The 23,684-nt window shown below is 37.7% G+C and overlaps 1 protein-coding gene across 2 annotated transcripts in view; it reads left to right on the top strand.

Moving 5' to 3' along the window:
* The window catches only part of RNGTT (RNA guanylyltransferase and 5'-phosphatase), a 189,581-nt gene that overhangs the window by 150,273 nt on the left and 15,624 nt on the right, over nt 1-23,684 (top strand). For both annotated transcript variants that reach the window (XM_042824336.1, XM_042824328.1), the window contains one exon: nt 3,286-3,352. In XM_042824336.1, the coding sequence (XP_042680270.1) occupies nt 3,286-3,352 (67 nt within the window). The remainder of the gene's footprint in view (nt 1-3,285; nt 3,353-23,684) is intronic.

The raw sequence follows: 23,684 nt of genomic DNA, 5'->3' as shown, positions 1-23,684 counted from the left end.
TTTTTTATTACTTACGGGAAAGAAAAAAAAAAGAGAAATCATATTGATAATGAATTGAATGAAATATGCTACAAATAAAATATGTTGCAATCTATAAACAAATACGATTAGTTTAGACAACTTTGAATATCGCTACGTATTTTAAACTGTAAGTACTTATATGTGAAATGCCTGTAGGCATTTGCATTTTTTATGATTGTTTCTCATAATTTTAAGGTAATTATTTGAATATGAAATTCAAACATGACAATCGCACTGTGAAACCATCACCACTATTTCATAGGTTGGTGTTGATTTCAGTCAATGCTGTCAGCTGCTGGCAAGGCTTGAGTACTGCCAGTGGGGTGTGGAGAACAGAACTGTGCAAATGTGAAAGGTTAGGTAAGACACAAACTATTTCAATTTTAAGAAGACGTTGTCATGAGAAAACATGCAAGTGCTTATTACTAACCCTGACCACTGTTGAAAGTCTTCAAAGGTAAATGTTGCCTAACTTACCATGGTCATTAGTTGAGAGCATTAAGAGAGAATATCCATATCAATTTGCACATGTTGAAGTTTCATGGTATAATGTTAATTTTAAGTGATTTAGAAGTATTTTCAGTGTGATGGGAGAGATGAGGGCACACGCTCTCCTGCCTCACTGATCTCCTCGCTGGCACACGGTTTCTTTAATTCCTCCACTGGAGGCAGCTGAGGTGTAGAGAGCACTCCTGCACTCCTGCCGTAGTTTGGCTTGTCCAGAGCTTCAGCAGCGACTCTTGTTGCAGCCCAGCTGCCTCTGCAGGCTGCTGTGTGAGTTCAGTCCCTGAAATAAGGAGATTGTGCTGGCCAGAATGACTCTGAAGTAAAAGAGTTTTTACTAGTCATGAAATTGAGATTTTTTTTTTTTTTTTTTTAATTGCTCAAGCTGTTTGGGGGGGAGAGGAGGAGCCCAGAATATTTCAGGATGTGAAATTATGACCATATTGGGATGCTCATTTCAACTGTGAGAGCTTTGAATGTACAATATGGGCAGCAAATTAAGTAGCATAGACAGCAATGCTGTCTTCAGGAAAGACCAGTCTTAAGGTTCCTTCGATGTTCATTACTTACAAATAAAGCTATCCTCAAGACTCAGCTTTGTAATAATCCTTTCTGATAAAGCAAGGATCATGAAGACTGGCCAAGTGAGAATAATCAACTGTCCATCTTTTTTTTTTTTTTTTAGGTCCCTTATTAGAAATGCAGCTGGCAATTTTTTTTTTAAATTCTTTTTTAATTCTTTTGCTTGACAAAAATTATATGCAGTTCTTTTTAAGGTGCTTTAAGCTGCCTCTCTCTAACATGGTTACATACTGTGAATTCTTTTCATGGATTCTCTTTTAACCTTTTCTACTAATTACTTCCCGTATGTTTCTTTTAATTTAGAAAAGCTTTAAATATTTTCTGAATTTGCTTTATACTCCTAGGAGGTTTGATCAATACACAGACTTTTTCAACTCCAGAGACCTGTGTTCCAAATGAATTTAATTTATTGTGGGTAAAAGTGAATTTGACATATTCATCCTGACTTTGTTTCAATACTGCAGATCAGTAAAGCTCTGCCAGCCTGAGCCAGGCGTGCTGATGAACAAAGTGAGAAAACTGCTTACCTGTTTGTACTGTGACTGGTTTTGCTCTGTTCCTTTCTACTCTTTCATTTCTTTGAGTATTTCTATCAAGAGCTGGGACATTTCTGTATACATAATCTAATTACAAGAGAATTTTAATGATGATACGTAACTTGACACCACTTCTTACTTATGGTTGTAAATACTTGAATGTTTTGACTTTGCCATTTTGCTGAGTTCCAATAATTCTCACTGTTAGTGAGCCAGTTTAAGGTTATCTACGTTGCCATCAGAACTGAAGAGAATTACAAAATCATACTACGAGGCATTTGTTGTGTATTGAAGGTCAAAACAATTACTTGCTGCTATCAAAGTTTCTGTTTTCTTTTGTTTCTAAAAATAGAGCTGGAGATGGTGAGAAATTGGTTGGAAAAGACAGCCAGAGTATATATAGAAAAAGCATGTAATTCACTGTGAATTAAAGGTGTGTGTGTGTATATATATGCATCATATGTATACTTAAAACATAAATTTTCTAAGAAAGAGATGCGTTTGAAGTCACGCTTTACCAACACAATGCACACTCCCTTATTTAATTACTGACAATCTCTAGGTAGGGGGAGGGAGAGAATTTAGACTGTGTGAAGTCTTATTAAAGGGAACAGAATATAAAATCAAAGAAAACAAAAAAAAAGTTTAATAGCAAGCACTATATAAAAACTTAGGACTACTGACGAATACGATGGGCTCTGAATGTCCCTTTTAATCAAACTAAAAATTGTTTCAGTGTTCTGCAGTCAAAGAATTTTCCCTACAGGTGTGTCTACATCAGCATAATGCTTCTGGAGCCTCTTACCTGAAGGGGATGAGTTCTTTGCCTTTCTTTAGCAAGGGGAATGTTTAGCGATTGCCCAGACTGACCAGCACACTCCCTCATACAACTTTAGCTGACTGCCTTCCTACAGCAGTGGTCTTTTTTCCCTGTTCTTTAAAGTTGCTTCCTTTGGGTATTTGGAGCTGGTGTAGTAACAACTCTGACTTGCCCAATATCTGCAGAAATCAGGCTAACTTGTTCAGTTAGCACCAACATTTCTTTGAGTCAACTTATCCTGCCATTCCTCCGAATCTTGGGAGTGCCCATAATGACCCTAAAGAGTTGAAGAGAATAATCAGCACAAGCTAGGTCTGACACTTTCTATTTAGGAAGCCATTACACAATATAACAGAGATTCTCTATTATTTCTCTTCTTGTGTTGGTGCTTTCGTATCACTGTGAATGCTTTTATTTGTCCTGATCTGGTTGATTCTTAAGCCTGCTGCTCCGGGTGCGTGTTTATTAGTCTGACTCTGTTGTTGTATCTGAGGTGTCTAATAAATAGAAATGGGGGACACATGCCATTTTTGTGTCTTATTGAGTGACATTCATCACAAAGGGGTCTATTAAATTATTCTGATCAAGGGTTTTTTGGACAAGAAAAAGCAAGCTACCAATCAGTGCACATGGTACAATGCACGGCACATCTTTCGTTTCTGTACTGGTTCACATAGGATTGTGTAATCGTGTTTGCAAAGGTAGCTCTTGCCATTGCAACAAGCCTGGGCCCTTTGCTAGAGTTCAGTAACAACTGTTGGAGATGAGAAAAGCTTATGGATATAAAGTGATATCTTAAAATATTTTTTCCTTTTCTTTTAGGCTTCTCACCCAGAATGTTGGTCTACTTTACGTTGGAAACTTTGACAGACCTTTTGCACAGATTAAGGTAGGACTAACTAGTAGGGCAGAGAGGCTTTTTAAGCTAGTTCACTTCTGTATACTTTGTTCTGTATGCTTCAAGTCTCGATTTAGAGAACTTTAAGTGTATCAATACAATTCCAGCAAAACTAATTGAAAATAGTGCATTTTTTTGTTGTTATTCACAATATTCTGGGTTTGTTTCTAGTTACACTTGCATACTTTTCAAAGAAGTTTACTTTTGCCTGGAGTCTTTTGATTAATTTTAATTCTGGTTTAATTATCAGAACCAAAATGTTCTCTTTTTTTAGGTTACCTTATCAGTGACATTTCAAAACAAAGCCATTTTTAGAACTCTGTAATTCTTCAGGTAAACCTTGACAAGAGAAATACTGAAGTAAAAAGCACAGATTGTTTTCCCAGAGTTACTGAATTTGTTATAAAAAGATCATAAATTGCTGGAAAATCATTTGTCTTTTATATCAGTTTCTTTTATTTTAGTTGAACTATAGTAGTTTAACATTCCTAATTATCAGTTGCTAATTAGTTATCGTCATATCACCTGCAAACAAAAATGTCTTACAAAAATAATGGATTGATTTTTGGTGAGTGTCGTTGGGATTTTACTTAGGACAAAGAGAGCTAGACATAAGAACGTCATTCTTTACAATGGGATGTGGAAATGCAGTGTTTGTTTTGGAATGCTGAAATGTTCTGAATAATACTTGTAATTATTACATATCCTGGACTCTTGGCAACACTGATCCTCAGGGTGTTCATTTTCTTCTTTCTCTTGATTTTAAAAGCCTTGCTCTTGTTTTACGTCAAAATGAAACTTAATTTCTAAAACTCAAATGTGTTGCTGTGCCATCCCTAATTACATTACTAAAGAACAGTCCTCCCAACTGTACCTAGCAAATACTTGCTTTTTCTACCTAGAACCTTTGTACTGTTTTCAAATGGCTTCAAAAGAACAGATACTTGCTTTTCATCTTCCCAGTACCAACATATATATATATATATATATATATATATATTGTTCAGCTTGGTTAATAATTAAACTATTTAAGATGTTTCTGGCACAACACCTTGCATTACAAGAAATTTCATCTCAAACAAGCTTGTATATTTTTGGTGATAACAATTCATAATCGTGCCTCCTGAAATGCTTTGTGTAAATAAATAAAATGCACAGACATATAAAGAATCATAGAATTATAGATTCACAAGGTTGGAAAGGACCTTCAAGATCATCTAGTCCAACCATCCTCCCATTACCATTGTTACCACAGGCACTAAACCATATATATGAAATACAGAATGATACCCTGGAATTCTGAACTTACATGGTCTGCAAGACTAACTCTAATCTCCTTATTGTCTTTAGGATTGAGGATGATCTGTTTTAGTAAATTACACCTCTATAAACAATACCTCTCCTCCATTGAGATGTCATTTTTGTCATCAGTGTGGAGGGCTGCCATTATGTTCCATGTCGTTTTTGTGGTCTTGGTACCACTGATAAGATCCTTTATTTCTATATTTAAGGAGTGTGAAGGGGCCTAAGGGGCCTAATGATTATTTTGTTTTTACTGAGCATTAGAGCTGGCTCTACACAGTGCTGTCTTTCAAGAGACAGTTCCCTCAGCTTCCTTTCCCAGGGATAATCAGGGAGCTTAACCTTGCCTTGAATGACTGATGGTAGGTGTTCTCCAAGATTTGGCTGCATTTCATTTCTGGTTACTATGCACATCTGATTGCTAGCCTGAGGAGAGGAGGCAGAGCCTGCACAGCCAGACAGCAATGGAAAATTTTCATCCTGAAAAATGAGTGATGTCATGCACAGGACAGGATCAAACTGTAGGACTGAGTGCAAAAACAGAACAAATGCAAAGTATGCATTCAATTTCCTGCTCTTTGCATTCACAGGCTTCTCTGCTGCAAGTTGCAGCTGCATGTTTGTGCAGGTTCTTTGGACCTTCCCTTCTGAACATTCCTTAGTGTTTATCCACTAAGTTTCCAACATACAAAGCCTTACTGTCACCATGAGTCGTGGTATTATTTTATTTCTTTTAAACCCATTGCCTAATAATTTGATTTTTTTTTTTCACCCTTACATCAGGAGAGGGTGAGCAGTCATTCTCTATTCACAACTTTAATCCACTTTCATATAATACCAATCTTGCATATGCCAAGCTACAAAGAGTTAATCTATTTAATTGCTCCATGTATCCAAGCCATTCAGTATCTCCAGTGAACACTCTTTACACTTGTTATATCCTTCTGCATTTTTACTCTTGCCTCCTATGATGGTAGGGATTGGCTCAGTGTTCAAGATATAAGTGCAGTAATGTTTTCCTTAATATTTGCTGTTCATAGTGTATATGTGGTACAGTGCTTGATAAATATCTGATGTAAATTTAATTTGAATACGCTAATATTAGACCTTCTAGTTTATATTGCTGCTGTGTTCTCATTTTAAATGTTAAATTTGCCACAGAATAGGCAATCTGGATATTCGAAATAACTTTCAGTTACCACCTAGGGAAAACAAACCTTATTATCCGCTAAATGAGTGTAGATTCTATATAGGCATATTTAAATGAGCTAACTCCACATGGCTGTACTCTCTCAAAAATAATGCTTATTTCTGGAGCTATAGGTGTATATATGGGCATATATTTGCACACCACTGCTTTGTTTCTTTTGTGGAGATAAAGATAATCTTGAAGTAGCAAGCTCATTTGTCTCAGAGTAATCTCTTCCATGGTTCTCAATTAGGAAATGATGTACAGTTAACAAGAACAATAAACTTTTTAAATTGAGACTCCTATCTGAATCCTTGGAGATTCTAGAAAATGTCAGCTGCCTGACAGCAAAGGAATCGATGCAACTTCTTAGAGATCTTCAGCACCAGTAGCGGGGAGTAATGATTCACATTAAGAACTGGTACTGCTAAAGGAAATGTATGTATTCTGAAGGTATACCATGATCTTCTGGAACTGTTGGCACAGGTTTCTTTTGTTGTTCCTCCAGCAGTCTTTCATACACTGCTGCTAATGATCTCATCAGTTAAAAGAACTGTGAACCAAACTTTATCATGGAACATATATAAGGCAGAATCTTGGTAGCCTTTTTAGTTTAGACATGTGATAAATTGGTCTCTCTTGTTACATAATTGACCCACTTGCAAAGATCCCAACAGTTGAGGTCTTCTTTTAAGATATAGCATTACTTGCCAAACATGTGCATTAAGGAATGCCCCAAACCACTACATTCCTCTGTCAGTGAAGATTTATTACTCAAAGTGAGCCATTATTTTACAGCGTTACTTCTAATGCATTTTTAGTGTGCTTTCAGTAGGATGAATAGGAATGTTATCAGGTCTTTGAAATATTCATAATAAACATATAAGCTGCCACGTTCGTCCTCATAAACTCCTGTTTCAATTCACGTACATTTAAAAAACTGCAGAGAAAAGCTCCTTTTCAAAGTGTACATTTGCAATAGCAAACAAGTATTGATTTTCCCGAACCATACAGGATGATAATTGTGCAATGTCTTTGATGATGAAGACTGTGGATGGCAAATCTGAGAAAAGGTTCTGCAATACTGATGTCTCTGCTCAAGATTATTATTCTATGTCTTTCTTCCTCATATGCAGTAATTCATTAATATTTATACATATTAATATTTATCATGTTTCTGAGACATAGATGAACTGGTAAGATTAACTGAAATTACCTATCTTCCTCCTTCTGTCTTGCTTTCAGTGATGTCAGTGGTAGCACTTGATAGATTTGATCTCTGTGCTTCATTATACAAAAGGAAAGAGAAGCATTTGCTCCTGAAGTTTTTGAACTCTGTATCTGGTAGTGGTTAGATTAGAAGGAATGGAAAAAAAAGTGTTTTCCTGGCTAGAGGGATCTGTGTTGAATTTTTCTTCTCCAGTAGTTTAATATTCTGTGCCTGTTCGTAGATGTTAAAGGTTTTGCGTGTTGCCGCTTTGAACAGAATTCAGGATGCAGAATCTTTGAGTTACTGCAGGAAGTTTGTGATCACTCTTGTTCTGGACTAACAGTGAGTTTCGGTATGCTCAGTAGCTCATAAAAATGATGGCTATTCCGGTTAGCAGGTGATGAATTAGTGATTTGAAAGTCAAATACGCCTTAGCAATGAAGTCTCACTTTATTTCCACAGGACTGGTCTTTAATGACGTGTTGAAGGAATTTATTTCATGTAGGGTAGTTCTTAGAATTGTTTTTTGTTTCTAAATTAAAGTATTTTAATTTACTGCTTAAATATAGCATTGGTTCAAACATGTTAAAGAACAGTTTCACAATACATTTGCTTACTTTTTTTAATCTTACACCATTTAAGTAGCTATCTTGGTATTTGCTGTTGTATATGTGTGCATTCATGATTTCCACCTTTCTTTGGATCATAATTGGTTATGTTTATTAAATATCTCTTAGAAAAACAGATTTTATGAAGGTTTCTGTAGGTGCGACTGTCTTGATCAGTAAAATAAAGTCTTGACATTAGTTGGAATTGGCTGGCAGACTTTGTTAAATCTATTTTCGTTAGTGATTGTTGGTATTCTTTTGGTAAGAATGAAGTTAAGCAAGAAAATATATCATGCAAATGTTGTGTTTAATCGAAGTTACTAATTTCATAGCATTCATAACAGCAAAGTGTTTTAAACCTGTTTCCAGAATGAGAAGTCTTCATTGCATACATGATCTGTTGCTTTTGAAATAGAGATTTGTCAAAACAAAAGCTTAGTTATGCTCTAACCTGTAATTATAAATTCCATGATATTGTTTCATCAATTTATTAGGATTGAAAGTTTTTGCAGATCAGTTCCTAGTAGCTTCTAGGATGAGGGGAAGCTGTTCAGTACATTGTGTTCTCCATTATTAATCAGTAATGAAGCTTCTGACAGCCTTTACTGTAGCACTAATGACTAGTTTCATGTTGCGTTCTTAACACATTTAATTACCATTTAAATAAAGATTAATTACTGCCCTTTTATTTTTAGTATTTTAAGAGTAGTTATTAAAAAGTTGCATAATAAATACTACTTTGTTCAAAATAGAATTGTTCTATTTAATAGAATATATTTAAGGATTACAAGAGTACTTTGGAAATAGTGTTCTTACTATTTTGTTTCTATGCTCTAAGTACAGTGGAAAATTCCTGAAAGTTTAAAGTTTGCTTATGAGGAATTTGCTGCTGTGGTTAAAGCAGTCTTTCTGTCGAGCAAAAATCGAGCTCTGTACTCTGATCTGCAGCTCTGTAGCCATTTCCTGTGATTTTATTAAACCTGAGAACAGTATTGCTGATTGCTGAGGTTGCTAAACTTACCGCCCACACTGCAGGACTGCACTTTGATTCTAAGCTATTATTTGCCCAACTGTGTTATTTTCCCTCAGCAAATACGCTTTTAACTTAGAACATGAGGAAGCAGAGCAGAGTGCTACCAGGCAGAGGCCCAGCAGTGGGTAATTGCCCCAGATTAATTTCACTGATCAAATCTAAACCAGTAGACCCTCCAGGTACAAATCTACCCACTTTTACTTTAGAAATGCAGTCAGCTTATCAGAGAATTTATTGCAATGTTTTCAAGAGCTGAAACTCTTGAAAGTTGGCCAGTTGGCCCTTGTCAAGACATAGGGGATGAAATCATGTCTAAGAAGCAGGCTGGACCACAGACTTGTGATTCCTTCAGCAAGATAAACCTCTGCAGGTGATTACTGAAGGGAAGGACCACAATTTACGAAAGCAGTGTTTTTGAAAAAGAGAGTGCAAAAACATGAATTGGTGAAAGAGATGCTTTTTGTAGAGCACTACTTAAGTTAGAAGAAGCTGGTAGCTTATTCTCTGAAGCTGGCGTATCTTTCTTCCTGGATGATAATGACACCTACTACCAATTGGTGATCCCAAAGCTGCTCTCTCATCTGATCAGAAAGTAAAGTCATGAAGCTCATTGTATGAACACAGCTCTTCAGAGTCTTCACAGTTTAAGAGCAGGGTTGGTCCAACTTTCTCCATCCACTCAGTTGCTATTCTGACTTATGTCCCAGCAGCAGTGCACTGTGTATGGTCTTTCTGCAAAATACACGCAATACATTTCTTTCTGTGCCTGCTGACAGCCAGAAACTGCATACTGGTGCTCCAGTTACACAAAGCTCTACTTGTTGGACTTTCCTAAATATTAACAGAGATTCTTTCGTGAGTACAGCTAGTGAAGACATAAACTGAGTGTTGCTTCTGCTGCTGATCTCCTCTTTCTATTTCTTGTCCTGTTGGCTAATTTTATGTGAAAAGAAATGCAACTGAGTAAAACGTAGGGATATCACGCCTTCAGCATGAAGCAAATAGCGGCTTACTTGGTAATGTCTTTGCAGTTCTTTCGATGGCATTATCCAGAAAATGAGTTGTCAATGCAGTTTAACCATTGTTCTCAGCGATTAGGGGGTTCCTGGGGCATGGTGGTCTGTTGGGTTGGCAGTGTAGTGCTGGTGGAGCTGCTCCAGGACCAGTCTTGAGAAGATGCTTAGTTAATGTTAATAGTTTTATTAATGATTTTACTGTGATTAAGGATTTATGCACTTCCAATGACAGTTTGAAGGAATAGTGCAGGAAAAGGATGAAAGAGAATCAGCACAGGAAGGACTGACTGAGCTTTGGCTGTAGGTTATAAAATAGGACATAACAAAAGCTTAAATGTGCAGGCACAGAAACAAGCACATCTGGCATCTTTTGAAGCTTCCTTATTTAAAAGTGATGTATCTCAGAAAAAAAACAACGGTTGTTTTTAAGAGAAATGGATTGGGTGCAACCATGAAAAAGGCAGAGACAGCCAGCCATAGAACCTCAGGAGAGATACATTCCTGAGGAAAAGGAAGCGTGAGTTTTACCAGTCAGGGGATGGTTCTGGTTGATTACACTGAAGACAAATTATTTCAATCTCTAAGTGGCAGTTACTGGATTGAGCAAAGGCATGTAAAATAAAGCAAAATAGTGGTAAGTTCTTTGCTTACCTTATCGAGATACAATGTAAAAGAAAGATTGTTTCATCTCCAGATATGCTGGCAGAATTATCATGGGCAATGAGGGGAATATTGATGGGAGAAAATGATTTTTTAAACTATAGCGAAGTAATAGTAAAAGATCAGCAGGGTTTTGCCTGACAGAAATTATTTTATTCTGAAAACTGAGGAATAGTTTTGAGAACCACAGGATTTTGTTTCAGCTTCCACTAGGAATAGGCAGTGTTAAGGAGTATAACACTTATATGATTCGATGGCTCTGAAAGAGGAAGATAAAACTGATAATCTGAGTTGCTACGTTTCATTAAACAGAGTCACTCTGAATTAAAATACACAAAGCTATGATAAGACTGTGCTATATTCTACTTGCGTTCAAACTATGTCTTTAGGATAGGCTTAAATATTAATAAATATAATGAATATTAATACATATTTATTACTGTTAATAGTATCCAAACAGAACTGGTGGCTCTAATATTTTATGGGGTTTTGTAGGACACTACAACAGTTTTTTTTTCACATCCTCTTGATGGAAAGGAAACTCACTGTAGACATCACTGGAGATGGCATTGTTGCAAGTTGAGAAGCCAAGTAAGGAATTCTTTCTTCTTTATTTTGTTTCTTTCTCAGGAACAACCTATATTTGTGTGTTACGCAGAAGTCTATAAATGGGAACACAAACACTTAAAAAGTAGGACTGATCATTAGGAAATCTGAAGTGAATTTCTCAGAGTGAGAATTTAAGCTTTGTTCCTCATGTTTATTGGTAGAAGAAGATGATGTGCAGTCTCCTCATGGGATTTCCTAAATTGTTGAGATCATGCCTTCTTGTGCCTGAACCTGTTCTCCTTTTCCACTCAATCCTCTCCTCTGCACAGATTTTTAAAAAGGGCTATGTCAAATTCAACATCTTAGTTTTTATCTGCAAGGTACTCTCATAGAATCGTAGAATAACCAAGGTTGGAAAAGACCTCCCAGATCATGCAGTCCAACTGTCCTCCTGTCACCAGTATTTCCCACTAAACCATGTCCCTCAGTACAACATCTGAACAGAACACCTCCCGGACAGTGACTCCACCACTTCCTGGACAGCCCTTTCCAGTGTCTGACCATTCTTTGGGAGTTTTTTCTGACATCCAACCTGACCCTCCCTTGGTGCAACTTGAGGCCATTCCCTCTAGTCCTATTGCTAGTTATGTAGGAGAAGAGGCCGAGTCCCACCTCACCACAACTTTCCTTTAGGTAGTTGCAGAGAGCGATAACGTCTCCCCTGAATCTCCTCTTCTTCAGTCAAAAAATCCCTGTTCCCTCAGCCACTCCTCATAAGACTGGTGTGGGATACGGTGTGGGGTATACGAAAAGTTATCTGGCACAGGATTTTGGGCTGTGTTTTCTGTCCTTAGAAATGCAAGTTAATTCTCTGCAGCAATAGAGTTTCGAGAAGGGCAGGCTGGCATTTGAAGTGATCCCCACAGAACTTGGAGTGATAATGCATCTCACTGTCTTCTTTTCTAGTTCAAGGTGCATTTGTTTGACCTGGTCTCTTAAGCAATGATGTGAATATATTCGTCAACAAAATTCTGGACTAGTGTCAGCAGCAAGAAAAACTCCTAGAAAGTAGCAAACTGCCCTAAGTGCTCAGCTGGTAGCCTGTGAAGATGAGGGAGGTGCTGGAGAAGAGAGTTCACTGAACTAATTGAAAGTCAGAAAATGTTGAAACAGTAGGCTTAGGAACTGGTGATGTAAACAGAGAAAGAATACCAACTAGGAAATGTGCATGAGCATTGTGAAAATGAAGCGGTGATTTTGTATGCTGCCACAGTTGCTGTCGGTAAGAACAAAATGTTAACGGGCTATAATTTTACAAATTCACTGTGTTCTCCTGGATCAGATAGTCCCTGTTTTGTTTTTTCTCATGATTATGCCCATGAATTCAGTTAACAAATTTGTTCTTTCTGAAGTCTGGAGTGTTCCAAAGAAGTTCACAGAATTAAGATTACCTCTGCAGTTTTCTGTTGTTACTGCCAGTAAGATAGAATAACTGATGCTTTGTTTTGGACTGTCAAGTTGTTGTTTTTTTGGACATCTTTTGTTACATCAGCTTGTAGTCGTTTTTTTAGAAAAGCAATCCAAGTTTTTTCTTGCTAAGCATAGGATAAATTAAGCCTTCTGGACAGGTTAAAATAAAAAGTCATTGATTGTAGATTATATATTTTTAAGCTTTCTATTTACTTCTATATTAACTGTTTAAGAAAAAAAAAGTGCTTTTAATGAGTATTGTAAGAATTCAACGTACTGCAAATTTTAAAGCCCTCTATTTCTTATGATTTCTTTCCTAGTGATAGAAAATTAGTATGATAATGCCTCATTTCTCTAAGAGCTTAGAAAAACAAGTGCTGACAAAGGAAGCTCATGAAATTTAAGAGAAGCAAGATGCTGGTTTTGCTATTGGACAAAGATCTCCCTGGCCTTTCCATGCAGCAGCTTTGCAGGAAAGGGCCCTAGGGTCCTGGTGGCAAACAAAGTTCAAGGCCAACCATAGCCTGGGTTGTGTTAGCTACAGCCTAGCTGTCACATAAAGCATTTTTAAGATCACAACTGAACGCTACTCTGGTGTCAGTGCAAGAGGCAGGGGTTGTGAGGAAGGGTCAGTCATCGGCTGTATTTGGAAAGGTTAAAGAAAGTGGGTCTGATTGGTCTGAACAAGAGGAGACAATGGGGTGGTTGAATTGCTGTCTTCTATCACTTCAAGTGAGGTTTCAGAAAAAAATCAGATGAACAGACATCTCAGATCTGCACAGTGAAGCGGAAGAGGAAAAATCCCAGTCGGATGTGTGGGAAACAGTGTCAGAGTGAGGTTGTTTGGGCGCAGCAGTAGCAGGTTGCCTAGAGAGATTGTGAGGTGGAGATTTTCAGAATTTAACTGGAAAAGGCCTTGAGCAGCCTGGCTCATCCTTGAATTGACCCTTGCCTCGAGCAGGAGTTTGGACTAGATGGGTTGGTGGAAGTCCTATCTAACCTGAATTTATCTGGTTTCTGCCATTGTACAGTAAAGGCAGTCAGCACTCTGAAATACAGCTGGTTCTCAAAGATATATAAAACTGCATCATATATTGTGTTCATCAGGAAATCGTACAGTTGGATGCTTCAGAGCCTCTGCTGTTGCTGATTGAATACGGCTTAATTTCAGTCAGTAATATTAACATTCAGTGTACCAGTTAGTTCTTCCTCCCTATCTTTTCCCATGGCTGCAACCTTACTGCATTATACAACACTTTCAATACTCCACTCTCAGTATATTTTATTTATTTACTTATTTCCTGTTTAATGTTTACTTTGGTAAATGACTGATTTCCTCATAACACCAAAAATATGGGAAAACATCTTTCTTTCCATTAAGACCTTCCAAAAATGTGAACCCTCTTTCAGAAAACACTTTTTGCCACTGAAATATTTATTTAGAAGAGTGGTTTGTTGTTGTTTTTTTTCCTTTTAAGTCATTTTGCAGTAGGTTTCAGGTAATGGGACAGTATGGATTTTTTTTTAATGGAGAGTATGGTATATATTGAGAATAAATATGCCATTGTTGGCTTAAACTAAGCATCTGTGAGTAACAAACTGAGAAACACTAGTGTTCTCAGGGATGTCTATAAAATGTAAGACGTTATAGATTATTCTGAGTCATTTATTCAAATTTAAAGAGAGCGAAGAAGAAAATCAACAAAACTGACTACGTGAATTGCAAAGGTTCAGAGTAACAGGTTAGAAGAGGAAGCTAAACATTAGGAAAGCTAACTTCCAGCTCTTCAGAGTTAGTCAGCAAAACACCCTGGGAAACTGTCCTCGTGGATAAGGGCAGAGCAGATCTGGCAAATCTTTAAGGAAGCTTTCCTTTGCACGCAAGAGCTCTCCATCCCCAGGTGTAGCAAGTCAGGAAATGAAGGCAAGAGACCAGCATGGCCAAACCAGGAACAAACTGGTCAAACTGAAGAGCAAGAGGAAAATGCACAGGCAGTGGAAACAGAGACAGGTAGCGTGGGAAGAGTATAAGGAAGCTGCTAGGCTGTGTAGGGATGGGGTTGAGAAAGCCAAGGCCCAGAACTAAACTTGGTATGGGATGACATGAAGAACAAGAATGACTTCCACAGGTACCTCGAACAGAAAAGGAAAGTTCAGGAGGGCATGCCTCCCCTAATGAGTGATACGGGCAAGCTGGAGACAACAGACAAGGAAAAGGCTGAGGTACTTAACAGCATTTTTGCCTCGGTCTTCTCTGATAGCTGCTCACCACACAGTCCTCAAATGTATGATTTGGTAGGACAGGACTGGGGAAACAACATTCCTTTTACTGTAAGTGAAGATCAGGCTTGTGACCTCCAGAGGAACCTGAACATTCACAAGTCTATGGGTCGCAATGCAACACATCCCAGAGTCCTGAGGAATTAGGTGATGTGGTTGCCAAGCCACTCTCAATGATATTTGAAAAGTAGTCCCAATCAGATGAAGTTGCTGTTGGCTGGAAAAAAGGCAGCATCACACCCATTTTTAAGGAAAGTAAAAAGGATGACCTTGGGAACTACTGACCTGTCAGTCAGTGCCAGGAAAGATCATGGAACAGATCCTCCTGGAAGCTATGCTGAGGCACGCTGGAAGACATGGAGATGATACTGGAGAATCAGCATGACTTCATCACTGATTTTGGTTGAAATACTTCTGTCACTGTATGTGTGAAATTAACCAACCAGCTATTCTTTAGCACATTAAGGATGGTCTGTTTGAACTTTCTGGTTTTGTTTCAATTGATAAATAATGAGATTTGAAACCAGAAGTAGCTAATATGTGTCATCACACCTTAGTTTTCATGATTTTCTGTTTTTTCAGTTGTTTTTTTTTTTTTTTTCTTCCCAGCATTCCTTCACACTAAATTCATTTACTTTCTTACTTCTCTGGATTATTTTATGTTTTACAATACTCAACTGACCATGTACAGGATGCTGTTCAGAGAAGTACAGTCATACAGAAAATCAGATTTTCAAAGTGCAGATTGTGCTTACAGCAGCTTACAGCAGTGGTATGGAAATAAACAATGATAATGTAAACATTGGGACATGCAGCTTGTGTCATTATTAGAATTACGTATGTTAATATGCAAATAGCTCCATATTGAAGAGACTGTGAAACAGAAGGGTTAAGCTCGGTCTCTGAAACTCGAAGTTATTGCTCACTACCAACTAAAAACTGCGGGGAAAGATTCTCAGAATGAGAGGTTCCTTTTAGCAGTGAGCACAGAAGCACAGACCTTGCAGATATTTCTCATCTGCATTGCATTGTTTCTCTCCCCTTACAGCTCTTCCCCCTCCCCCCCTGTACTTATCATGGTGGAACAACAGAACAAGTCAGTGTAAAGCTGCCAAATTTATTGTGTTGTGGTGCAAGTCATATTTTGTTGTAGCCCACATCATCTTGCTCATGTTTTTCTTTTGCAGGCTTGTATGTCTGAGAATATTCTGGCTCCAATACAAGTGATTTGAGGCTGGCAGTGTTTTTTGTTTTGCTTTCTTATGTTCCACAAAAATCGTCTTGCAGGAGAGGGATGATTTGTCCATGATGCTTTTAAAATCTTGAATGCATTGCTGCAGCTGTTACGGTGTTATGATTTGTGAAGCCTGTTTTGTATGTGCTTCTCCATACAAAGAGTATAGACTTTCCTGTGAGTAACTGAGTATACTTTGCTAACGCCTCTTTATGGGACCAGGTCCTGTGCTTGAGGTGAAGCAGAGACTGTTTTTCTTTTGATGCAGACAAGCTTATGCTTGGTTTCCATCAGTGCATTTGCATTTTCTTTTGACTACAATACAATACTTAAACAGTATAACAAATGTGCTCAGGCTTCCCAGAGTTTTAGGCAATTTAGGATAATTGTTGTATATACTGTCTTCTCAGAGAAAGCACTGCCCTAAATCTGTGGATCTTTATTATTTCCTTCAAAACTTCTTTTCATGTCATATTTGTCATTGATTAAGCTGTTCTCATTTTGGAAATCTGTTTTTTGTCTTCTTTTTTCTGCATGAAACCAGAGGCTTTTGTAGGTACTGCAGGCAAATGAAATAAAGGGAGTAGAACAGATAATAATCAAGAGTACATACAAAAAATGACTTCTATATAAAATCATAAAAACCATACCATATTAAAATTAGTTCAAATTGAATGAAATGATAAAGGTAAAGGTATTTGTGCAAACTCTTTTAGGTCATCTTGAAGCATTTCTTAGTAGTTCATTGGTTAAAGGTATCATAAGAACAGCCAAGATAAAGCTAAAGGGGATAGAGAAAGCAAATTGCTTTTAACAATTTATAGGCTGAGTAGATCTAAATTTGTGAAGATTTTTAGAGGTGAGTGATTTTGAGTCTAAACTGAACAAATGAAGTTGAACTTGATAAATGAGCTAGAACTTGTAGTACTTTTGCAAAATGCAGAAGATAATCTCTTTAAAATAAATTACTTATGAATAAATCAAGATGTTGAAGTTGCAAAGGGTGAGAGATGATATAGCAGGGTAATTCTTTGACTAGGAAATTGTCTTGGAGACCTTTCTTTATAATATATAGAAGGCACATAGTGAGCATCACGAATGAGAAATATTTTAAATGTCAGATACTGATAAGATTGGAGGAAAGCAGTTGGCAAAAATCCTTGTATTGAGAGGTGCTGTGCTGTTTTAGGGCTAGTAAAAGGCAAATGCAGATTAAATTTAGATAAATGGAAAAGAATAGGCCTGCAAACAATAACACAGAAGGTAGAAGAAATATCAAATGAGATAATTATGCAGGATATCAGTTTACAAAGGAAAAAGGGTTGTGGGTAATATCCTGTCTGATTATAATACCCATAAAGGAGGGTAATTTCAGCCATCATATGCCCCACAGGCTCTCTGTGTAGATTGTGGAAGACAGCTCATTCCACAGGGGCAATCTGAGAACCTCTGAGAGCGGAGCCTGGCAGGTGCCTCACTGGGTCTTTGAATTGCTTTAAGAGCGCCAGCGGATTGCATACAGAAACAGTGTCCTAAATTTTAAGTAACTGAGGTAATGGTGCAGGTACCTGTCTGGCTTGTCTCTGTGGATATTTCCAGTTACGAGACCAAAGGCTTGAATAAGAACAAATTCTTAATGTACAGCTGTTTTAACTACAAGCGAGCATTTCCAGTATAGCGTTTCCCACAGACAAGCTTAAATGTCACTTCCACTACTGCTAATAGATTTCTAAATATCAATCTTTTTTTCTCCAACCCTTTTACATCCTCAAATATAATCCATAAAACCAAGTATATCCTGCAAGCTTAGGCTCTATTAGACTTCTGATTAGAACGTTGGAGTTTCTTATACAAGGTTAGTGAATTAAGAGGAAGATGGGATGAAACTAGATTGTGCCAATGAAAGGCTGGCATGTCTGTTAGAAGATGGGATTCCATACAAATACAAATAAAAGGGTGTTTATCTCCTGCAGAGAGAACTGGTAACTACCACATTTACAATCTAAAGAATGCCTGGAAAGTGGTATTCCTCAGGAAAGAAAAACTGTACATAGACAGCAAATCAGGTACAATCGTTTCTTTTTTGCATTCGTAGAATTACAGAATGGTTGAAGCTGGAAGTGACCTTAAAGTTAATCTAGTTCCAGCCCCATGGCACGGGCAGGGTGCCTTTCACCAGCTGAAGCTGCCCAGGGCTCTGTCCAGCCTGGCTGTGAACACCTCCAGGGACGGGGCATACAGCTCTCTGGGCAGCTGTGCCAGCGCCTTACTGCCCTTATAGTGTAGAACGCCTTCCTGGTGTCTTATCTAAGCCTTTCTTCTTAGTTTAAAACCATCAGCCCTAGTTCTGTCATTAAACATTCTGGCAGTAATTCAGTCCTCTGTGTGCATAATGTACAGTGAAATGCTTTATTAATTTTTTTCATCAAATTAATTGATACGTGTGCCATTGCAAGGCTCGCACGTGTGATTGCATAGTGGTATTCCAAAGTGATTAAACTATTTCTGAAGTTTCACATCTGAGAGAGAAATTTGTACTAAAAATCAGTTCAATAGTAGAGATGCCGTATCTTATTATATAGTAGTCAACAGAAACATTGTTTATTTACTTTTTGATTGACAACAGTGAAACTACTGCAGTTCCATCTTTCTACCGTAAGTGGGAATAAATGTGAAGAACAACAGAGCTCTGCGGTGCTATTATGTTTCAGCAAATTGAAGTTTTCAAAATGCCACTTTTGCTTCTCTCCAAAGGAGAAAAAAACAAACTGTTGATTGTGGAGAAAATAGCACGTTATATCTTTGGGAAAAATAATGTAGAAGTGTTTGACAAGGAAAGATCAAAGATGTGGCAGTACTGTTAGAGCCATTGTGCGGATGCTCTGTTTTTACTGCCAAGGATTCATAGATGTTTTCATTTACGGGTGAGGAAACTGGAAATATGCAATATTGCTTTGTATTTTTTTATTTTACAACTTCCCTGAGTTACTGTTTAATTGGCGCATTGAAAAATTTCTGCCAGTGACTTTACAACTGAATCCTATAATGAAATGTCACTTCTTTTCAGAAAAATTTTACTTTCTCTTGATTAGTTGAAATATTAAATTTGCTTCTGTAAGTGAATCTATTGATTTTTAGCTTAATGTGTTGTAATAAAAAATACTCAAGTATGTTCTCAGTTGATAGATTCATGAGATGCTGTGCTGGTTTCTGTGCAGGCCCTGGTGATGGATTTTTATTTGTTCCTCATGCATGAAGCAGGGAAGCCAGCAGTGGTACAGAAGGGAAATAAATACCTTGGTTCTGCTGGGGGCAGTTCTTGCTGTTAAGATCTCCGCAGGTGTTTTTTATTGGGCCATCCAAGTCCCCGTGGGAGGGCAGGAGCCTGTAACAAAGTGGCACTTTGGGCCCAGGTCTGCAAGCACCATGGGGTGGTTACATCAATGGTGGCATGCTCTGCCTTGGGTGCTGCTACTGCCTACGTGTTAATGCTGCACTGCACAAGGAATAAGGTGCCCAATTAGTGTCACACGTTAACCTGTCCGATTGTAATTTAATGGTAATACAGGCAAGTGCAGCTCAGCTTCTGCTTCGTTTCATTAGTGGGTCATGGTTAGCCATGCTTGGTTGCTGACTGTTGTAGCAGCGCATTACCTAAGGTGATACCATTTCTTTCATACAAACAAAAGAAACCCATGTGGGATGTGGAGGAAAGGTTAGCCTGTAGCAGAAGCAGTGTACAGGGATATGTAAAAGCAAAGCCAGAAACAAAAACGTTTTGTTTCTTTTACGCAGTAATCAAGATCCTACTTGCTGTATTTTTCTACATCATTACATTCTCTTTCCACTGGTTACACTTGGTTGTCATTAATGCATAGAAAGAGGTTTCAACGTAGCTGAACTTTGACAGAGGAAAACAAAGGCTATCTCTGAATTATTTAAAAGGACATTTATAGATCAGCGAGTCAGAGGTTTTGGACTCAGATCACTGAAGTTAACACTAAAGCAAAGAGACTCTGAGTAAAAGCTTAATTAGTAGCTTTTTAATGTTTCATGCAGTGCTTTGAGGAAAAAGTCTGTAATTTGTCGTTACTGTTGGTAGTTATAGCAGGAAACTACAAAACAAGGCTTTCACTTTCATTCTGGGGTTTCCCCACTATGTCCTCCCTGGTCTGACACATCAACTCCTTTTTATTTTGGGCTTTTTAACTGCAGAGTTATGGATGTAAAGCTCTTTTATCTGAACAAAACTAATCAGGTTAGATGAATGTAGAAAAACACACTTTGAGACAATCAGGCAAAAGGTTACGTAGTTGCAGTGCTGTAACTTGTTTTTTTGTTTATTTGTTTGTTTCTTTCTTTCTTTCTCTCTTACCTCTTTCCAGCACTGCCTGTTCTCATGGAGAACACATAGGAATTTATTTTTCTATGAGTTTTTTCTTGACTGGACTATGAAATGATTGGTTGTGACACTGGCCATCTCTAAAATAGGTTTATGATGTTACTTGTAATGCTGTTACATCATATGAGAAGCAAATCAAATTTTTTAAGCTGTATTTTTTACAGAACTAAATCAGTTTCAGTCTTGGGTCTGAGGTGGAGGAGAATGGCCACTCAAACAAAATTTCAGCTCAGATTCTACTTTCTCTGACTTCTGGAGGGTTTAAGACTCAGCCCACGCAGAAGTCCTTGCAGACCAGAGCTTTCTGAGCAGATTTTTTATTTGGAAAGCTCATCTGGTTGGAAAACCCAGGCAACTTTTCTTGGATTTGCATGCCTTAGCAAGCTCCCGCAGGTGAACTGGATGAAATTAAAGTTGGTGAGCAAAGCCATGACAAGCATGCTCATTACAGTGGATTTTTCCAAATTCCCTGTCTTTCAGAGTTTCAGGAGAATCAACTTTCAAATGTGAATTTTGTCAGCATTTGCCATTCAAAATTGTAATCTTGCTTAGTTGACCTTAAAATTCAAAAAACAGCAACAAAAACCACACCCTAATTTGTCTAGCAATGCTGCTACCCAAACTGAGAAAACTCAGAGTTTTCTCTTTTACCACATCTGATAAAACCCTCTGAAGCCAATTGAGACTCTCCAAGGCCGTGAATATTGTGTGTCCCTGTGCCCTTCTCCATCTCATGATGACTGCAGCCTGTCACCCTCCCCGCATCCATCATTGTGGTGTCCTGGGAAATCTGGCTTCTGAAATCTGCAGATTCATTAATAAGAAGTGCAGAAGAGTGGCTTGCAATGAACGGTAAAGCAGGAAGAACCCCTCTGTTGCCTCATTTACCAAGAAATTTGTGCCATTGATAGATTAGCCCTTGCTTACCTTTCTTTTAGAGCACTGACCTCATCAGCTGGCAGGCACTATCAAAACCATTTGCTGTGTCTCAGCCCCCATTAACTTCCCTAACTAGCCCCTTCCATTCTGTAATCCCACGATGATCAAGAGGACCTTCCTGCTTAGATTTGAGATAATAAGCCAGATTATACTGAACATCTTTAATTGCTTTTGAAGAAGAAGGGAAAAGCTTTCCATGATTTCAGCCTCAAAGCCAGTTAGGCTTTGAAGTTTAAGGTAGACTATTCTAGAAAGGGAGGGAGTTCAAACCACCTCAGCACTATAAAGGCAGTCAAGAAGTGTGTTGGGGCAGCAGAGGACTCAGGCTACAGCATCTGCTTTGATCACAGCTAATTTTTGAAAGTCTGCATTAAGTCTGCAGCCATTCATCTGTTTATGTTGTGATGCAGTAATGAACAAAGCTAAAAGCTTATTTTCCTTCTAATTGAAATCTCAGATGAAAAACACAGTGAAAAATCCCTTTCACGGCTTTTTTTCTCCCACCAAATCTTTGCTTTATTATTTGGATTTTATAGTACTGCTAATAGATATTTCTATTGTTACTGTTTGACTCTTTTTTGCTTTTTGGTTTTTATTATTGCAGTGTTTCATTAAGGCATTTATCAGCTCTCTCACTTAAGTGGTTCCAGCAGTCATCTGGAATTTGCCCTGTGTCATTAGCTACAAAAATGAAAGTTGAGTTGGCAAACTCCATGCTCGGTGATTGGGGTAAGCCTACCCCCACACATTGGCATGATTTTAAAAAATGGCTTTAGCTTGACTGTTTTTGTCATCCTATAATTGAAAATACAAAGTTCATGCTTTCTTTCAGACACATACAGAAACTGAGAAGTTTCTTCTCAGAAAGTATATAACAAAATGTACTTCTTCTGTAAGAGACTGATCTCAAGATCTGGCACTCTTGCAGATGCTCTGTATTACATGAACAGTATTAAAGCTCCAATGAGCAAGACTGAGCTGTACTCTTTGGCTTGACCCTCTGGTTCTTAGGAGACTTGGTTGATGACAAGCTGTTCAGACTAGTGAAGTGGATGGGGATTGTCTGAATTTTTGCAAGACTCTTAAGCCTCTGTATGTTCCAGTACCATATCTGTGAACTATTAGAAACATGGCATAAAAATATTGACTAGTTTTTGTAAATATTTCCTGGGCAAAACTACAGCACATTAAATATAAGAGATTAGAAGTAAGTTTACTTAGCTCTGGTCTTAGTTCATGGACATATTCTCCATTCTTTCTTTACCCTCTCAATATTTTCAACTATTAATAAGATTTCTAGATGTTGAAAACATTTATAAATTTATAATCTTGCACCCTTCCCCCCACCTTTCTAATAATGCTTTCAAGATACTATCTTTAATAATTTACATATCACTTAGATGTCAGTATCTGATAATGTCAGTATGCTCAATTCAGTGTTGTATGTTTCTGCATGTGACTACTGTAGTGAGAATATAAATTAAAGTTTCAGTTGTGTCTTTTTTTATCTTATTATTCACTAATGTTCTGAAGGAAAGAAATTTGAAACATGAGGAAAGCAGATCTGCTAGCAAACCAGTTTGGGCTTTGTTAGGCTGTGGATAGACACATGAATATATTACATACGATTATCATAAAATTATGGCCTGGAAATTGAACAGTCATGCTGCTGCATTTTAGACAGTACATTTATAATAAGCCGTAATAAAGTAAACTCTTGGAATGAATGTAAGAATAGACATTTTTTGACAATCACAAATGTATGCTCAATTGGTGCTTTTGAGGCTCAATTTAACAAAGCAAACAGATTTCCTTGTAGTGTTAACACAATTATTCTCAGTGGTGAATTTTGGTTTATGGAGGGGAAAAAAAATCTTTAAGCATATGAAACTGGATGTTTGGGAGCTAAATGGAAGAAAAGCATGTGGTTCACAATGGCTGTCTTTTGAAAGCTCCATGTTATTACAAGTGAATTTGAAAGACTCACTTGCAATTGCTTGCTACCTTGGATTCTAGTTTCAATTTCTTTTGGTTTATTCTGATATCATTTGGCATTTTTTCAGAAAAAGCAGAAGAAATACCATTTCTAAGAATGTTTCAGAACCCAGATAAGCAATGACTAGAATTAGGTCTAGGGCCAGATCCTGATAATGCCGGCATGAGTTCATTGAGACTTATGAAACTGCTCAGAGGTACATAACTTATAAGGGTAAGTTTGTAGAGCCTGGGTGCAAATGAATAGCAAAAGATGCTATCTGACTCAGAAAAGTAGTTTTTCTGCCGATGGCACAGGCTGATTGGAAGCTTCTGATAGCACAACTGTGGGGCTTCTCTGTGCAATCCCATCCACAGGGGGTACAGCAACAAGCCATGGAGCAACTTGTAGAGGGAGATGCACAGATAGAATGAGATAAAAATCAGCTCCTGCAGT

The sequence above is a fragment of the Centrocercus urophasianus genome, unplaced genomic scaffold (assembly GCF_019232065.1).
Source record: "Centrocercus urophasianus isolate 14NV4802_14NV808 unplaced genomic scaffold, USGS_Curo_1.0 seq_10, whole genome shotgun sequence".
NCBI lineage: Eukaryota > Metazoa > Chordata > Aves > Galliformes > Phasianidae > Centrocercus > Centrocercus urophasianus.
The sequence above is the reverse complement of the archived record's forward strand: the minus strand, read 5'-3'. Positions and strand labels throughout refer to the sequence as shown.